Source organism: Acanthochromis polyacanthus, chromosome 13 (genome assembly GCF_021347895.1).
Source record: "Acanthochromis polyacanthus isolate Apoly-LR-REF ecotype Palm Island chromosome 13, KAUST_Apoly_ChrSc, whole genome shotgun sequence".
Taxonomy (NCBI): Eukaryota; Metazoa; Chordata; class Actinopteri; family Pomacentridae; genus Acanthochromis; species Acanthochromis polyacanthus.
Window position 1 is genome coordinate 36,662,502 of NC_067125.1, and position 14,678 is coordinate 36,677,179.

The 14,678-nt window shown below is 41.2% G+C and overlaps 1 protein-coding gene across 2 annotated transcripts in view; it reads right to left on the reverse strand.

Moving 5' to 3' along the window:
• The window catches only part of LOC110952546 (cell adhesion molecule DSCAML1), a 108,388-nt gene that overhangs the window by 12,925 nt on the left and 80,785 nt on the right, over window positions 1-14,678 (reverse strand). For both annotated transcript variants that reach the window (XM_022196136.2, XM_022196135.2), the window contains exons 14-22: window positions 12,434-12,530; window positions 12,135-12,263; window positions 11,683-11,850; window positions 11,353-11,423; window positions 10,177-10,417; window positions 6,123-6,269; window positions 5,873-6,028; window positions 3,821-3,960; window positions 359-512 (exon numbers count right to left, since the gene is read on the reverse strand). In XM_022196136.2, coding sequence (XP_022051828.1) covers window positions 359-512; window positions 3,821-3,960; window positions 5,873-6,028; window positions 6,123-6,269; window positions 10,177-10,417; window positions 11,353-11,423; window positions 11,683-11,850; window positions 12,135-12,263; window positions 12,434-12,530 — 1,303 coding nt within the window. The remainder of the gene's footprint in view (window positions 1-358; window positions 513-3,820; window positions 3,961-5,872; window positions 6,029-6,122; window positions 6,270-10,176; window positions 10,418-11,352; window positions 11,424-11,682; window positions 11,851-12,134; window positions 12,264-12,433; window positions 12,531-14,678) is intronic.

The following is a 14,678-nucleotide window of genomic DNA, read 5'->3' on the forward strand; positions in this document are numbered from 1 at the left end:
ATGTCTTCAAAAACCAAAAAGAGAAGTCCAATTGCCTTTCACTGAAGTTTTTGGGGAAATACACTGTTGTCCCATTCACCAAACAGCTGATTTAACAATGTGTAGGTCAGAAAAACCTTCAGGTCTTTAAGTGAAAGTCTGTCCTCAATCATTTAGACATCAATATTTTTTTCGAAATCTATATAAAGCTTCAACTGTATTTCAATACGAGAACTTTTGTAAATGCATCCAAATAGCAATTCAAGTAGTATAAATTGTTTGAAAGACTCACTTTTGTGTGTACATATAATGAAAGGTTTAATGCACTGTAATGCTGGATGTCCTATTCATGCCTCTCCCTTTATATTCAGAAACTCACCCTTGGCCGCTGGCTCCACAGTGACCTTATCACTGTAGTTACCCCGACCTGCAGTGGTGACAGCCGCAGCCCAGATCAGGTACTGCTGCCGGTGGTTGAGGTGGGTGATTCGGTAAAAGAGCAGCTCCGGATTGGCTTCATACTCGCTTGGCAGCTGGGAAAAAGCATGAATGAGGGGAAGGAAGGTGTTAATCTGGGAAGACAAATCTTAGACTGTGCTAAAATCCTTTCACTTGGGTTTGGTGCTTACTTGTATCATTTAATAAAAACAAGCATAAATACATATAAGACACATACCTACAAAAAAAGAGCATTGCCAATTAAAAAAAATATTCTCACAACAAACTGGTTTGAAACTGCAAATTTCCTGTAACTCTATGGCCCTGCTAATGGGTTTGAAAAGGCATATTATCTGTAAAAAAGCTGCCAACATTACATCCTTCACCAGAGAAAGAAACAGTTTTCACCTTTGATAGTCAGTCATGAACTATTTATCTGTGATATGCCATTTTGTCAGCACAATTCCCCAAATCTAAGCTTGAGTTCATCAAAATCCCTTTATTCTACATGTTTGATTTAAGCATTTGCCAAAAACAAAGCACTTGTAACAACCATATTCTGCAAAAAACTAAAGTTACACAGACTTTGGTGCAACTGTGAAGCTGTGAGTGACTTTGCTGCAACCAAAGGCTATGCGCCAATAGAATCATTCACTTGAACTGACATATGCTTATTGCATTACGACTTTGTTATACTGCACAAAATACATTTTGGAGTTCTTTCTATTCCTTCCTATTGTGCTGTTACCACAGAGGTGCAGGGCTTTATAATGTGGTGGAAAAAATGTGATGGGAGCAAAAAATACCCAGAACCTGCTTGAGTTAAGGATATTTAATTTTTAAAAAGTACATTAAAGTACACATTTTTTTGTCTCTCAAAAAATTTTTTTTACATTAGATCACACGGAATACTCAGTATAAAGCAAAATCTTCAGGAGGCCAAAGATAAGATCACTTTTCCAGAGAGGCCTCATTCAGTGGAGTAGAGATCAGGAAGGGATGGGAGGTAGACGGATTTTAGGATATATAAGGCAAAACTGTTTGGAAAGACGAGACTGGAGGGAGGGTGAGGCAAGAGGGTTGGATTGGGGGACATAAAGCCCACTCCCTCTCTTCTTCTGTTCTCCTCTGGGAGGGCAAACAGAGATATGAGAGAGGAAGACAATGGGGGACAGACAAATGAGTCAGTCAGAGATATCATGAACAGTCATACACTAATGAGGCCTATCTACTGCAGGCATCAGTGATGATGGAGAGGAGGAGGAGGAGGAGGAGGAGAGGAGAGGAGAGGAGAGGAGAGGAGAGGAGAGGAGAGGAGAGGAGAGGAGAGGAGAGGAGAGGAGAGGAGAGGAGAGGAGAGGAGAGGAGAGGAGAGGAGAGGAGTCACAAACTGACAGATACAGAGGAGTGGTTACATGCTACAATAGACATGCATGGATCTACACACAGACCCACACGATGACATGCATGACCTGGAGGTGGACGTGTAATTGCAGTGTGTTTAACCCAGCCATGTGTCTGCTGTCTAGACATATACGCATCACTGTCCCCTCAACACACACACACACAGCTTCTCTTTTTTTACTGCCTGCCAGTCACCATTCACCTACCCACCAATTATACCTGTATTCCCTCTACTCCTACTCCTCAGGTATCCCAGCATCCAGGTAACACACACACATCTGCACACTCTCTCTCTCAGCAGCTCTGTCTGTTGCTGTGCTGCTGGTTTCGATTATAAATAGAATAATAATGAAAAAAAGGAATATAAGCACAACTGAAAACTTAACACACATACTGTAAGGTAACATTCAACTCCCTAAATCTTGTTTAATGCACCCCACCAGTTTGACACATTTCTGACTGACAGGCAAACGTGCACGGATGAAATGAAGACTGCGATACAAGTGTCAAACGGGTTGAAGAGTCAAGTAAAATGTGCCAGACCAGTAAAACCTGTGAAGACACTGCAGTGGTTTGCTGAGCTCTGTCCTAGCCTGCTGGGCTGTTTTCTGCAGGAACGGTTTATTCTGGGCAAATAGATTCCAGTATTCATGTTGTTTTTCACATTTATGAGCAGGTCGTCATGGAGAAATCCACTGGGCTTTTTATTACTTTCACTGTGTTCCCTGTTCATCATCCATTCCTCTTGTCTCTGTCCTCTCTCTGTTTTTCTCTTTATTCCTTACCCCCACTGCACCATTCTTTCCGTTTCTCCTCCTGCCATCATGGTTCATCCATCTCTTCATTTCCCTGTCTCCACATTTGCCTGTCATCTGCGAGGCCCACTCCTCTCTTTTTCCCCTGCATCCATCCACCAGTACCCCCTTCTGTTTTACATTGTCTCTGCATTCCTCCCCCTGACTTTCCCGTATATCTTCTCCTGCACATTTGTCTCCATACTCTCCACTGCAAGCAGAGGTATAGATGGAGGGATGGATGGATGGATGGATGGATGGATGGATGGGTGGGTGGGTAGATGTTGGGAGGAAGGAAGGAAGGGGAGGGAGGAGTGACAGAGTGTGTGTTGCTGTAACGGATATTAAAATATTCCTCCGGCGTGGAGATAGCGGTGATCCGGGGAACGATAGAGCGAGATAATGAAAAGAGGAACAAAAGTACTCCCCGCGCGGTGTGTCTGACCCCCCCATCCCTCCTTCCTTCTCTCCAGTCGCACTCATTTACATAGTAATCATCCCGAACTCTGCATGGGGGCTTCAGAGAGAGAAAGAGAGACTGAAAGAGAGAGATAGACAGATAGATAGGTAGAGAGAAAGAGTGATTTGTGAATGAGGGAGACTAAGAAGAACAAGATGCATGTATATTTCTCAAATGGTACATTTATATGGTGCATGTGTGCAAGTATGCAAGCTATTTCTTGCTTTTAAATTCACACCGTCATAAAAACCTGAGTTCCATATATGTATGTGGCTCTGTATAGCTGGTGTGATACATTAATGAGTGTATTTCTATTTGTGTGTGCGTGTAAGTGAGAGTGTGCGTTTTCTCTCAGCTTGTTTTCTGCCCTTGTTGATGAACAGATGAGGTTGTCCTGGCAACCTGATGAGACGCAGATATGCAAATGAGGCTGGAGGGTGAGTTTGCACGCACACACACTGCAGTATGAGGAGGGCTCATTTCACACACACATCTCGCTGAGACTGCAGTACTAGACCACACACATACGCAAACACACAAATGCAGAAAAACGCTATAATTAAGTCACTTTTATCTTAGCAACGTATAAAATGTATAACAGAAGCAAATTTCTGGCATAAAAGAAAGGATCTTGTCCTCTTCTTCACCCTGGCATGTTTGGGGTTGGTTTCAACCCCCCTCCCCCCCTCACCCCCTTTCATTCATTGTCAATCCTGAAACTCTCTGCACCCCTCTTGCAACTCACCGGTTGGCCTGACCCGGGGCTGGAGCAGTAGATGGTGTATTTGCGGATGATTCCATTTGGCTTGTGAGGGGGTAACCACGACACTACGACACTGCTGGCGGAGGAGGGCACAGCTTTGATGCCAGCTGGGGGTCCGGGGTCTGAATCATAAAGGGAAAGAAATGGAGGGCGGAGTAAAATGTCAGCCAGTTATTTTTGATTTTTTTGGTGTATTTACCATAAACATAATTAGGCACCTTATGATATTCCCTGATATATTTATTCTTTGAAGAAAATTGGATATTTTTGTGGCTTGGACTCCTGGTTTGCGAGCAAGCGAGCAGAAAAGGCTGGTTCAGGTAAAATCGCAAAAGAAATATTTCATGCTTATCTCATATTTTATACTCCAAACATCATGAGTCAAGATGATGATTAGCAGACTGTATTATAAATGTGTTTTGGCTGCAACACCTACTTAATAAACTGTTTTCTTTGTATCCTTCTTTCGCCATGCACCACCAATCTCCTATGTTGATTCAGAATTTTTCAATATGTATAACGCATTTTCTATCAGGTATTTTACCAAAGACATTGTTGCACAAGATACATTCTAATTACTGACTGTTTTTAACTGCTTTTAGAGTAAGTTAATTCAGTCTAACTGCAAATAATTTATACTATTGGTATGCTAACTTCTAATCATGGCTGTTCGGCCTGAAAATCAGGCAAATTAAAATTATGAAACCCACAAAGATTTCATGTATGATTCAAAAGGTAAGTTATTCATGGATTATTTTTATTTCTACTTTACAGTGTTATCATTAGTAAGAAAATCATTTCTTTAAGATCAACAAAATAATGATGACTATAAACACATTTACAGAAGGAGGGTTGAACATCCTAAAGGAATTAGACAGAAATTTTCCAGAAATGTATTATGATGAACATAGAATCCACAAATCAACACACATGGAATCAAGTGCTGTAGGCCCCCGGGGTGAGGGCCCTCAGTAAAATCAAGAAAAAGATCTCCATCTTCATCATTCTTACGCTTACCGTCTACTGTTTTTGTGCATCTCTGAGACGGAAGCAGAGAACGGCAGGCTGAGAATTGGCTGTTTGCACAATTCCACTGCAAACACTTTTCTGTGCGCTACAGACAGAACCGAGGGCAAAAGGAAGGGTGAGACCGAGCGAGATAGAGAACGTTTGTGAAGAGGTTGCCCCTAGACACAGTGTCAACCCGCATCAGGGAGAGAGAAAAAAAAGACACACTCAGTTTTCCCGTGATAAACGCACACACTCACACTCATGCACACACACTCAAAAGACTAACATAATACACATATTTGAAGAGCTATTGCAGAGAGGCCAGCTCATAAAATGGAGATATGGTGAGGAAAAGAGAATAAAGGCCTTTTCTGAAATGACACTTCTTAGAATCTCTACTCCCCCCACTTCTCTCTCCTGCGCTCCCTCTTTCCCTTCATTTTTTCCATCTCCAGACGCCTGCCTCCTCCTCTGCTTGGCCCCAGGGAGGGAGAGGAGAGGCGGATACGGATGTAATCCACAGCCCGCCAGTGTAAGCACAAAATTAATTCTCTAAGCCACAAAGAATTAATCCCTCTCCTTGTGCTGGGTGCTGAGCTAGACTTGCACATAAACAATAGCGCCTATACACACATGGACACTCGTGCACGCAAAACCAATGCAAAGACATGTACACATGCAAACACACACTTAACCCCCACAACACACACTTCCACATATTCACATGCACAACCCTTAGGGTCCTTAACCACACACACTTTTTGGCTTCTTAATTCTCATTAGCACTGGTAATGGCACATCAGAGCACAAAGAGGTTTTAATCAGCAACCTCAGCCTTACAAAGACCCTCTCTACCCCCGCTGGCTCTCTGCCTCCCACACTGCTGCCTAAACCAAGGAGAAAAACTCTGAAACCTGCCAAAGATGTGATAAAAGCAAATTACATATTATTGTAGGTCACTTCATTACTTGGATTATCTGTATAGAAAGAGCTTAAAAAGAATTAAATAAAAAAAAGACTCACAGTCTTCACGGGTTTGGATATACAGGACGTTGCTCCGGACACCATCCCCAGCCTGGGTGTAAGCCAGCACCTGGATGCTGTAGTTGGTGAACTTCTCCAAACCTCTGAGCTCCACCTGCTCCTTGGTGGTTGTGATGTTTTGCATTTCACCCCACTCTGAGAGACGTCAAGAAATCGATAAGGTCAGAGAAAAGATTGAGTCATTTAATTTAATCAATTGGAACTGGGATGATGGACACACTCAACACACCTCCATCGGGAAAGACGGCCCAAAACACGACTCGATATCCCTTCAACACGCCATGCAACGTCATTCTGGGAGGCTCAGCCCATGTGATCACGGCCTCATCAGATGTTACAGAGATGGCTCGCACGTTCTGAGGAGGCTGACTGGGCACTGAAGATGAGAGAGAGAAGAGAAAAGGTCAGATAAGTTATCAAAACCATGTACCCTCGGTATGTATTTCACAGTTTAATTTAATAAGAAAGGTCTGTTCATTGATGGGTGAAAAACAATCACAACTTGTTTGATGGCTGAGCTAAACGCACGGATAAACCAGAGAAAATCAAGGAATTTTTTTTAACGCCTTAACCCTCTGAAACCCAACCCCAACCAGCAGGTTTGACAAAGCATGTTGTCTTCTTTGCAAAATTGCCAAATTGGTATCACTTATCAGAGACAGAAATGGTAAAAACAGAAACAATCCTAAAACTTTTCACTTTCCAAAGCTCATACCATTGGGGAAAATAACACAATATAAGCTTAAAATCATTCTATTTTATTGAAATCACCTTTCTATACAAAACTCACTCCAAAATTAGCAAAAAATAAATTATCTAGAATTTGTCCAAGAGTCATGTGACAAAAATTCCGAGACATTTTGGCTGAATTGGGCTGGACTGGAGGCTGTGATTACACATAGCAGATCGGAGACAAGCATGGGAAGAAATTAAAAATATAACTAGGATAATATCAATAGCATGTAGAGTCACATTTTAAAAAAAAAGATTTATGTCAGTATATTTTTATATTACATTGTGACGGTTCAATCAACAGCCCCTTCACATGCCAAAGCGTCCTGGGCAAAGACTTGAAGCCCAAGTTGCTTGAAATAGTAGGTGAGGATCTTGCGTATCAGCTTAGCCACTATTGCCGTTCAAGTGTACGTGTGAATGCATAAATGTGAATGTCATTGTGTGGTGCTTCGTAAAACAAAGCCACAGTAAACGCTACATAATAGTGGACTATTTACCATTTAAGTGAGTGATACTGCACTGAAGACGTGTAGAGAGTTGGTTGTTGGGGTTGTGCTGTTTCCACAGAGGTACAGGACTTCATATTGTAGTGAAAAATTAGCCCACAGTGAGCAAAAAGGTGCCAAAAGTAAATAAAACGCAGGGAAACTGCTTGGTGTTCTGCGGTTTAGTTTAATGGATGACTGTAAAATGCCTTTATTCCACGCTGTGATCGGACCCTTCAACCATTCAGAGATGTGTAAGGGGTTTCAGTAGTTTTTGTTTAAATGTATAGGTTGGAAACATATTATAATAGTATCATAACTGCCTGATATTATTATATTTTCTGTATGAACTTGTTGAAAGTCTTTGTTAAAGCTGTATGAGTGAGATATTCAAACTCAAGGCTCCATGATCTGTTTATTAAGAACTGCATCATCCAATGCATTAGGTAGAAATAGGCTGTCTTTTGGGTTATTTTTTGTTTTTACACATTTGCTGATGTGAGAATAAAAAAATGGGATTTCTACTAGGAGTAAACGTCTGTGGGCTTTAACAAATCATAGCTACACAGTATGAATCTGCATTGGCCCCTAGCCTGAGGACAATCATTAAGTTATTTTTTCCATGCTAATGCAAAGGTTAACACCATCTCTTTAAAATTAGGACTCCATTGGATAGTGGATAAATAAAGTGACAGACATTTCTGAAACCCTTAAAGACATTACCATATCAAACCTGAAGTGAGTGAACAGCTTAGCGATAGATAAAAAGCCCATGACATGTGTCTAGCCTGATGTATAGAACCATCTCTCCCTCTCTGTACAAGCCTCTCTCTGTCCCCACCAGTCCAGGTGTCTTCTCTGTTGGCTACCACTGACCACTAGTCATTCAGCCTTTGAATAACGCCCACTGTTGGGGATAAACAGAAGTCAACTTGTGAGAGAAGGAAGGGCAGGAAGAGAGGAAGAGAGCTGACTGAAAGACAGTGCAATGAAAGAGAAAGACTGGGCCAAGTCCACCAGGGAATTTCTCTGCAGCTGGTGAGGAGAGAGGAGGTGGGGAGGAGGATGGAGGAAGGGAGGGGAAGGAGAAAGAAGGATTAGAAAACTAAAAACAGGGGTTTTGCATAAATAAACCTTAGGTGCCAAGACTAAATAATGGCAAGGCAGCAAAATATAGTGCAGATTCTTTCTTTTCACTTTCAGCAGAAGCAAAACAAGGATGAGAGTAAACAGGTGAGTGGGTTAGAGTGCCTCCAAATTGTCTGTAAAAGGACTTCTGTAGGTTAAACAGAATAGTTTTATTTTTTTTTAAAAAGCACCCTATACAAAGAGCTGTACAGATTTTGAGGAGAAAATATAGGATTATAATGAGAGGCAGTTTTGGACTCGGGCTAGAGGGAGGACGAGACGGGGGTGAGGGACAGAGGAAGGGATGAAGAGAGTTAAAAGCAAGGGGAGCAAGGGAAGGGCAGAAAAAGATGAAAAGAGGGAGCAGAGAGACAATGCGCTCAGCTGTGGATAATTACAGCAGGAAGCTCGCGGAGGGAAAGAGAGAGAGATAGACAGAGAGACAAGCTAATTATAATTATTTTTAGTATGCTTGTTGTTATCACTATTATCATAATGGCCATCAATATCACTGTCGCCACGGTGACAGCCACAGGAAAGAACTGGAGGGTTCTGTCTCCTCTGGACCAATGGGGCTCAGCCAACTGTTTACTGGGTGGACAAGGATGCATGTGATGCATGTGTGTGAATATGTTAGTGGGATGACCTATGATAGAAATTTTGAGAAATTGAACATATTTAATTAATGCCTGTCTGCACGTAGCATACAAATTAAATGCCCAACACTACACATTAAAAAATGTGGAACTAGAGGTCATCTTCAAAAAAAAAGCATAAAAATAAAATTTTTTCTTTTATCTTTGAAGATGTTTTCATTGGTTTTAATGTTAAAAGCTGTCAATTTGTTTTCAATTTCTTGAGCTCCTTAATGACCAAAAGATGATGAATGTAGCTTGCTTAAAAAATGAATAAAAAGGAAAAGGTCCATGGTCGAGTAAATAATGACCTTCGGAAAACAAGTCTGATCCATGTATAGACTAAATTAAATCCAGTAGTTCATTGTCCCAGTGCTTTATACGAGCCTTTTCCAGCTCTCCAAAATTACTAAATTCAGCTGACATTTTCTATGTCTGGTTATTTTTATGAAAATATGAATGCAGAATGTGGCATCTTCAAAGAAGTTGGTGAGTTTTAGTGGCACAATTTGAATGCATTTTAGTTCACAAGATATCTCATGTTTTCACAGATGTCCAATAAATTTGGTAAAAAATTAACTTTGAAAAACACAAAATTTATTTGTGTGCATCCAGGAAAAGCGTTATTTCCTCCCATAAGATTACCTATAGATTGTTGGAATCGCTCACCTTGTGCATTTCACATATGAAATGCAGTTACAAGAAATTCTAAATATTGTGCAGCCTAAGAAGAGTTTGTTTTTTTATTTACTCCCCAAGTATTTTGGCCGTTTATTCATTCATTCATCTTTTCACCTCTCAGCATTCTCCCATCACACCTCGTAACAATCAGGATGCATGGCAGTATCTCCAAATGTCTCACTATACAAGGATCATTCAATTCAGTGCTGCTGAATGGATGCTGTGTCTATGAGACTATGTGTGTCCTTGTTATTTGTAAGAAGCGTTTGGATTCCAGCAGCCAACATTCATTCTTGTTGAGAGAACACAGAGAATGTAGTAATTTCAGGTTACAAAGCATGGCATGATTTGACAGAGATCAGACACAGAGGAAGCAAAAAGAACAATGGCAAGAGAAAAGTGGTGCTTTAACTGTGGATCAGAGCGAAAGCAGACGGAGGCTGATATTTGATCGGACAGTTTACTGTTCCACTGTAAATAATGCATCGTGCTGTTTAATTTGCTATTGCCGGTCACTAAAGTAGCTTAACAGTATGAGCAAACCAAGGGGCAACACAATCTTGTTTTCATTCTGTACATGTTCAGACATGTTCTATGTGTTCTACACTGAGGTCCTCACCGTCTTCCAGTGTCGTAGCATTAATCTCTGAGCTTGAGGGCCCTGTGCCAGCTCTGTTGAAGGCCTGGACAACGACACCATACTGGGCAAACTTCTTCAGGTTGTCCAGGGTGTAGACCTCACTGTCCCCAGTGGCCTTCATCTCAACAATGCTGTACTGGCCGTTACTGCCTGGTCCGTTCTCTCTGTAACCGATCTGGTAGCCACGAATCACCCCATTCTGCAGCTCCTTCCTCGGAGCCTAAAGGATGGCATAAGAAAAACGATACATTAGATCCATATTCATAGAAGGTGTCAGATTCAGACTTGAACCCCAAAATCTGTCAGTGGGTTTGAAAGCAAGGAAACAATAGCATCCTTTGGCCAAATTACACCATTTAATTGAACAAGAAAATATAAAAACAGAAGTGATTTTGAATTTTTGGATGAGTATCATCTATGACGTGCCATTTGGTCGAGGAAATAAACCCAACCCAAGTTTAAAATTAGGATACTTCATCAAAATCACTTCATTCTACCTGCCCCATTTCAAAATTTGCTGAAAGTTAACAGTTTCCATTAAAACAAAACAAAAAACCCAAGGCATCTATTACAACTGGGAAGCCATTAGCGACTCAGCAGTGACAAAAATTTAGGGACTTTCTGGGTGAACTGCAAGCTTTGTTTACACAGAACAGGTCAGAGACAAGTATTGAAACAAATCAGACGTACTAAGTTGTAAAGCATCTGTAGTATATATAGAAAGATTTTCTGTGTCTTGGCAACACCTGTGAGCACTTGGAAGAATTGCTGTTCTTATTGATTGCAGGGAATTTCAGATATTTTAAAAAATAAGGCATCAAAGAAATCCAATATTTTTTTTCCCTATTGTTATGACTGGAGGTAATATAACTGTGTAATACTGCAGAAAAGATTTTTGAATTCTCTCTACTTCTAGCCATAGTCGTACTGTTTCCAGAGGTGCATGACTTTTTATTGCAGTGACAAATGAGGCCACAGTGAGTAGAAATGTGACAGGAGCAGATCTCGGTCAAAAACTGCTTGAGGTCAAGAGGGTTAATACATGACGGCAAATAGAAAAGCATAATAAAGTGACATAGGGGCAAGGGTAGCACTACAAATAATCCTGGAGGAATTCCATAGCTGTTCAGAAGACAAATGCTTGTGATGCTTTACCTTCCAGGTGACTCTGATACTCTGAGAGGTCACAGGCTGCAGAATCACATCCATGGGAGGACCGTCAGGCTCTGCAGAGAGAGGAATTTAACTGATGTCAGACTAACATTCTGCCGCTTCCATGTCCGCATTAACACTCAATTTACTAAAATATTCAGGTCAGCAACAAAAAAAATAAAAAATTCTCGGTTTTATTGAGAGAGACATTCAATATAAAATTCTTTTCAAGGACAGATGCCAACACAGGTGCTGACTGTTAATACAACAAGCAAAAGTAAAATCTCTGCAGACATTCCTAAGAGCAGAAAGCGGCGTCGTTTAGAGACTTACGTGCTTCCTCCGTGCTGATGGTGAGTTCCTTACTGGCCTCGCTCTTGCCTATAGCATTGTAGGAGTACATGCGGATGCTGTAGACAGAGGCAGGGTGAAGGTCTACTATATTGGCTTGATTGTTGGTGGGGGAGATGTTTCGAGTGGCGTGTTTCAGCTCCCAGGAATCTGAACAAGCGGAGGAGAATAAAGTGCTGTTTTTGTTGCCATCATTTTTACACTTCAATAGCCACCATTGATGTATTTGAGAATTTATATATTCCTACTCTTAGCCATCTTTTTTTTTTTTTTTTTTTAAATTGGGGCATTTTACATTTTGACGTTGACAGTCAATTTAAACCAGCGTTTTAGTAGCTCAAATAAAGAAGAGTTGCACACACACCCTAGCGTATTATTCAACTACCTTCATTTCACATACAGTGAGGAATATATATTGTGCTACTTTTACTCACCGGTTTTGTTCTTATATTCAATATCATATGAGGTAATGACGCTGTTTCCATCAAATCTCTGTGTCCACCTGAGATTCATACTCCGATCTTTCACTTCTCGCACCTCCAACTCCGGGGGATCTGGAGGCTCTGAGGATTTAAGTGAGTGAACAAAGGGAGGTAAGAAAAAGGAGAAGAAGGTAGCACTAAAAGAGAGACAATTTTAGATGTGAGGAGGGAAGAGCAGGTTTTTCTAGCTTTTATCAATTTAAAAAAGGAGACGCTACAGTCAGTACATGCATTTGCACATGAATGGTTACCTTGCACAGTGAGCTGGATAAGGCCTCGTCCTTCTCCGTAAGAGTTGATGGCATGACAGGAGAAAAAGACTGAATCCTCACGCTCTGCTGGCTTTAGCTGAAGTGAGAAAAAGGAGAAAGAGAAATGTCAAAGAGACAAACAGCTCTATCTTTGTGTAGGCAAATTGTGTAGAGCACAGCTTTGTGATGGAGAAGTGCCTTGGTGAGAGTTTTTTCCCTTTTATCCTGCCTGTTTGGTGTTTAGGTGACTCTCTGTGCACTGCATTGCAAGGAGAGGTGCAATAGGCAAAGAGTCACCAATCAAGTGGTACTCTGCAATTTTTGTACTAAGATTTGCCACCCACCTTTTTGAAAAATGTCAAGCATTGTGTTTTGCCCGACACTACTTTTGTTACTTTAGCAGGTGAAAGTGTATCCTCATAGACCTTTGCAAAAAAATCACACAAATCTCACTCAAACAGTTTTTGCTTGTAATTTCAAGACAGATATTCTTAAATTACAAATTGAGACACAAGAGAATGCCCCACAAAGAGTTTTTTTCTGATTGTGGCAATAATACCAGCAGTAAAGAGCAACATTCTAGCAGTCACGGATGCTTTTCTTTTCAGATGGATAACCAACATTACAAATCTTGAAGCTGATAGGCATGTGTTCCATCTGAAGCTTCAAACGTGAGTTGGGCTCATGTCAAAGCATGGTTGCGGACGCCAAACCCACTGAAGTTACTTTGACTAAATCATGTGTAAAATGCAGAGAATTCACTTCAGTGCTCTGATACAACGCTAAGCAGCTAGTTATAAGTGATAAAATGGCATCTACACCTAAAAAGCAGATTTTTCTCCTTTTTACATCGGCAAGCTCCTTCAGTACCGTTTGGTAACATCCCAAGCACCTTATATCCAGGCTGACAAAGGTTGTTGCTAGAGGTACGGACCCATAGCCTGTGGACTACGGATACGGCACTTGCCATTTGCCAATCAGATACGCGAGATCTGGTCACATGACTCCCGGTAGACGCTAGCGGTACGGACCCGTAGCATCGGTACGACAGGTACGGACCCTAAACCTGACCCTAACACTAACCCTAACCTTAACCTTTGCTTACCTTTCAACAGTTTGCAGTGGTTAGCAGCTTCTTGACTCGCGAGACTCGCGTACGGGTCCGTATCTGTCTGGCAAATGGAAAGTGCCGTATCCGTAGCACAGGCTACGGATACGGACCCGTATCCGTAGACACTACCGCTGACAAAAGCTTCTACTTCTAAAGACCACATATATGTTCCTCATCACAGTCCACAGATTCTTGATAGGGTTTAAGTTAGGACTTTGAGGAAAGACCAGTCTTAAACCTTAGCTATAGCCCGATTTCTCTACCACTTTTGTTTGGGGCCATTTCCTTGTTGGAACACCCAGCTGTATCTAAGACTAACCTTCTCGCTGATGATTTTACGTTTTCCTGAAGCATCTGGAGGTAATCTTCCTTCTTCATTATTGAATTTTCTTTGTGAAACAACAGTTCCACTGGAACCAAAACAGCCCCAAAGCACAATAATACCACTACCATGCTTGACAGTAGGTTTGGTGTTCTTGGGGTTAAGAGCCTCACCTTCTCTCTTCCACATGTATTTCCGGTCATTGCGGCTAAAAAGCTCCGTTTTTGTTTTATCTGACCACAGAATTTTCCTCAAGAAAGCCTTTTCTTTGTCCATTTGCTCAGCAAACATCAGTCGAGGCTATAGGTGCTACTTCCAGAGGAAAAGCTTTCTTCTTGCATTGTAGCCTCTCCGTCTGTGATGATGTAGAACACGCTTGTCTGTGGCCACCAACATCTGTGTTGCAGCAACTTCTAATTCACTGCCTGTTTTTGAGGATTCCTGGTGGACTCTTGACCATTTAGATAAATTGTTTCTCAGCAGCTGGTGATAGCTTGTTTTAAGAGGTCACGTAACTAAGAAAATTTGATTAACAAAACTTTCCACATCACCAAAGCAGATAATTCAAGCTGCTGTATGTATATTTTAGACCCGGCAGACATTGTCAATTTCTAGAGGACCTATAACGAATCTATGAAAGAATTATAATGCATGATCGTTTTTGGTAACAAATAAGCATACTGCCAAAACATGGTCGTTACAAATGTAGGTAAGCTTTTGTTCACAGCTTTATGTGGACCTTTTCCATCTGTGATTTTAGCAAAAATAGCATCTCGCTTATAAATACAGTAGAGGTAACCCTATGGCTCGCC